General features: G+C 55.0%; 1 protein-coding gene across 1 annotated transcript; it reads right to left on the bottom strand.

The window, feature by feature from the left end:
* Positions 1-1,122: 1,122 nt before the first annotated feature.
* On the bottom strand, positions 1,123-2,055 carry LOC113980029 (olfactory receptor 14C36-like; the record flags this gene model as incomplete). The annotated part of the gene is made up of 1 exon (XM_027707297.1): positions 1,123-2,055. A coding segment is annotated over exon 1 (933 nt), but the record flags the coding sequence as incomplete, so codon positions are not given.
* Positions 2,056-4,425: the final 2,370 nt, after the last annotated feature.

Genomic DNA, 4,425 nt, shown 5'->3' with positions numbered 1-4,425 from the left:
TAGCAGCCTCATTTACCTTTTAGGGGAAACTCTGTTGATGATATCTTCCTGTCCTAGTCCCTTCTATCAATGGATATATTTGGCTCTTAACTTTAAATTCTTTATCTCCTTTGGCTTCTTTATTTCCCCTCTCCCCTGCTTGGATTCCTGGGAGTGAGAGCATTTCTTTCCCTGTTTGGTGCTCACTGAAGCTGTGCAGGCAGCTCAGAGGATGACCCATGGAGCTGTGGGTGCCTCTGGCTGCATCCCAGTGCCCAGCTGTGCTCTGTGCTTTGGGAAAGGGCAGAAGTGCCTCTGCTGGAGGGCAGTGCCGCTCCTGCCTGCAGAGCCCTTCCTGCCTGCACAGGGGCAATGCTGCCCAGCCGGGCTGCTTTCCTGCTGGGCAGGGAAAGGGATGGGCCAGAAGGCAGGGCATGGACGGAGCAGACACGCTGAAGTGTCCTCAGTGCAAAGCAAACCTGGATTTCTGACTTGGTCCCTTGATGGTTGTCCATGGAGGGACAACCAACCTCTTGCAGGTGGGGTGAGAGCCTGAAGCCTTCCTGCCCTGCCCTCAGGAGATGCCCTTGGCTGATGGAGCTGCTGGTGTGGAGCCCAGCTCTGTGCCAGCAGTGCCAGGGCCTGTCCCTGTCTGTGATCCCAGCATGGACACGCAGCAGGACTGTGCCCAAGCTGCCAGAGCACTCAGGCCTTGCACCCACAGCAGGGCTGGGAAGGACAGTGTGGAGTTGGAAAGAGGAGATGTGGAAGGAGCATGTGCCCTTGTCCCTGGCTGTGCTGCTGTGCTGGGAGTCTCTTCCCTCCAGCTCTGCACTCTGCACACAGGCACTGCCCCTGCAGCTCCAGAGAACGGCTGAGGAAGCATCTTGGACACACGAATCAAGGCAGGGTACTTTATTCTACTCAAATGTACAGAGAAAAAGCCTTTTAAAAGCCTTTGGAGTAGAGAAGGATGGTAGATATTAATGTAGAAATTTATGAGCAATGCCATTGATTTTTTGATAACATTTATAAACGTAGAAAAAGAATAAGAAAATGCACCAACAAAAAAAAGAATAAATAGGAGAAAAAAAGCTCAGACTGTAGTTACCTTCTACATACTCTGCAGAAGAAAAGACATACTTTATTATTGCCTCTAAATCCAGCCATCATTTTCCTCAAAGAGTTCTTGAGCTCCTGGTTCCTGAGGCTGTAGATGAGGGGGTTCAGTGCTGGAGGCACCACCGAGTACAGAAGTGATGGTGCCAGATCCAGGGATGGGGAGGAGATAGAGGGGGGCTTCAGGTGGGAAAACATGCCAGTGCTGAGGAACAGGGAGACCACGGCCAGGTGAGGGAGGCACGTGGAAAGGGCTTTGTGCCGTCCCTGCTCAGAGGGGATCCTCAGCACAGCCCTGAAGATCTGCACATAGGAGAAAACAATGAAAACAAAACAACCAAACCCTAAACAGCAACTAACCACAAGAAGCCAAACTTCCCTGAGGTTGGAGAGTGAGCAGGAGAGCTTGAGGATGTGTGGGATTTCACAGAAGAACTGGCCCAGGGCATTGCCCTGGCACAGGGGCAGGGAAAATGTATTGGCTGTGTGCAGCAGAGAATAGACAAACCCAGTGGCCCAGGCAGCTGCTGCCATGTGGGCACAAGCTCTGCTGCCCAGGAGGGTCCCGTAGTGCAGGGGTTTGCAGATGGCAACGTAGCGGTCGTAGCACATGATGGTGAGGAGGGAAACCTCTGCTGACATAAAAAAGGTAAAGAAAAAGAGCTGTGCAGTACATCCATGGTAGGAGATGGTTGTGGTGTCCCAGAGGGAATTGTGCATGGCTTTGGGGACAGTGGTGCAGATGCAGCCCAGGTCTGTGAGGGAGAGGTTGAGCAGGAAGAAGCCCATGGGGGTGTGCAGGTGGTGGTCGCAGGCTACGGCGCTGAGGATGAGGCCGTTGGCCAGGAGGGCAGCCAGAGAGATGCCCAGGAAGAGCCAGAAGTGCAGGAGCTGCAGCTCCCACCTGTCTGCGAATGCCAGGAGGAGAAAGTGGGTGAGGGAGCTGCTGTTGGACATTCGTTACCTCTAGATGTGGGGCCCTGTTCAAGGAGGAAATAACAGTGAAAATTTAGGGCACAACATCCTGAGAAAAATCAAAGCTGCTTTCCAACACCCCTCTCACTGCTCCATTGGTTTTCCTTTTCGGGGAGTCTCTCCTTCAGCTCCATGGCTGGAGCCCCTGGTGGGGCTCACTACATCTTCCAGGAGGAGCAGACCCTCTGCCCACTGGCTGTGAGGGCTCAGCCCTGCTCTGCACCGGTGGGGTCATGGGCATGGTGGGCACAGGGGCCGGTCCTGTGTTCAGCTCTGTCAGATGAAACTGCTCCCTATGCAAAAGGGCTTGTCAGCATCTGCACTCCCAGAAGAACCAAGAGAGCAGAAGGCAGTTTCAGAAGTTTGGGTTTGTTTTTTTTTTAGACTCCCCTCATCTCTCCTGAGGAGTGTTCCTGAATGGCAGAACCCCTCAGGACTTCTGATGCACTCAGGGAGAACAAAGGAGGTCCTGCCAGGCAGGAAGATTGTCTAGGGCTTAGTGCAGAGTGGGAGGAGCTGGTCTGTCCATCTCTTGTTCCCAACTGCCCTGGCTTTGCTCCTTCCTGAGATGGAGATTGATCACACTCCCATTTGGGTCTGAAAAGCCACCAGACACTGTTGAGAGCAGAGGGATCCATCCCACACCCCTCAAGGTCTCAGCCTGTCTCAAGGGCTCAGCACCCCACTTGGAGCCAAGGACACCCATGGCTCATCTCCCCAACCCAACAGCATCTCCTGGCATGGGCACAGCATCTCTGCCCCTCTCCACTGGGGCTTTCAGAGAACACAGCTGTGCTGGGAGGATGGTTTGCATTCTCGAGGGCAGCTCCCAGCTTGGAAGGACACCTCAGAAAAGAGCCAAGTGTCCTAATGACGGGGTCTGATTGAGGGAAAAAGAGCTCCTTACCCAGGCCCACAGACTGCACTGCCCACAGCCCCACAGGGCAGAGGACAAGTGGAATGTCTCATTCCCAGGGACACACCGGCCATAGGGGAATCCCAGGATCAGTGTTGGACTGTGTAGCTTGAACTGCCCTCCCCATGAGACTGACTGAGAGAAGGAGGGAACAACCTCAGGACCAGGGGCAAGCTGAGAACCTTCCCCTGCAAAATATCCTGGGGTGCTCTGGTTCTGGGAACAGCCCTGACCCATGAAACTCTCACTTGATAGCAGAAGAAACATGCCCTGCCCTGCCAGGCTTTGCTCTTTCCACCCCCAGCCTCTGCCCAGCCCTGAGGGAGCTCCCCAGCCCGGCTGAGAGCTGCCCCTGGCAGTGGCAGAGCTCCTGCCCCGGCACAGCCCTGGGCTGCAGGACCCTGCTCTGCAGGACAGCTTGGGGCAGCCTGGGTGGCACAGCCCAGCTTCACAGCCCTGCAGCCATCCCTGGGAGAAGGGAACCCTGCTGGGATGTGCCTGGGATGGTGCAGCAGGAAGTGGGATGTACCAGCGTTAGATCTTTGCACCAACTGCAGACACATTGCCCTTCATGCTGACTCACCGGGAGGAAGCCTGGAAAGATTCCTCCTCCAGTGAATCTTCCTCTCATCTTCCCTCCCAGCCCAGGCTGTGTGTAACCTCTCTCTGCTTTGCTTTTGTGCCCTGGGTGCTGCAGGCAGTGCCCTCAGCCCTGCTGGGCTGTGCAGAGGAGCTGCTCACCAGCAGAGCTGTCTCTTTGAAGCTCTTCTTGCTTGCCAGGAACTCCCTGTGTGCCAGGAGCCCAGCACAGCAACTGCCCCAGGTATTTCATGACCCTCAGGGGGTTTGATGTTGTTTACATGAGACTCAGTCCCTGAGAGTAAGTTCAAACAACTTTTCAAGAAGTCAAAGTGAGATTGAAACACTAAAGTTTCTTGCAGTGCTAATGAGTCTCATTGAAGACACAACTGAGAACGTGTCCCCAGGTTCCAGTTGGAACAGAAAACTGCAGACAGTGATGACAAGGATGGACAAGCAAGGGAAAGGTGGCTCTGATGCTGAATAAACATTTACTTGTTTCCTTAATCCAGCGGGCCAAGCCCTGACCCCAAATCCCTGGGAAGGGACATCCTGTCCCTGCCTCATTCCTCAGGGCTCTTCCTGGGGCACTGGGATGTGGGATGTGCAATGCCAAGGGCAGGACCATGGGGTGACACCTGCCAGGCTGCTGAGCAGGGACAAGGAGGCCATGAGGCCCCAGGGCTGCAAGGGCCACTTGTCTCCTCCTGGCATCAGGGGCACAGACAGCAGCCATGGCCAAAGGCCTGCAGAAGGTGGCTCTGTCAGGGCCTTTCAGCTTCTCCCCATCCCTCTCTCCTCTCCAGCCCAGGCTGTCCTACGGTGTCCATGCCCTGCCCCTTTCCCTGCAGGCTGTC

This window comes from Neopelma chrysocephalum, unplaced genomic scaffold (genome assembly GCF_003984885.1).
Source record: "Neopelma chrysocephalum unplaced genomic scaffold, ASM398488v2 Primary Assembly neopelma1_91784, whole genome shotgun sequence".
NCBI lineage: Eukaryota > Metazoa > Chordata > Aves > Passeriformes > Pipridae > Neopelma > Neopelma chrysocephalum.
This window is presented reverse-complemented; position numbering and strand designations above follow the sequence as displayed.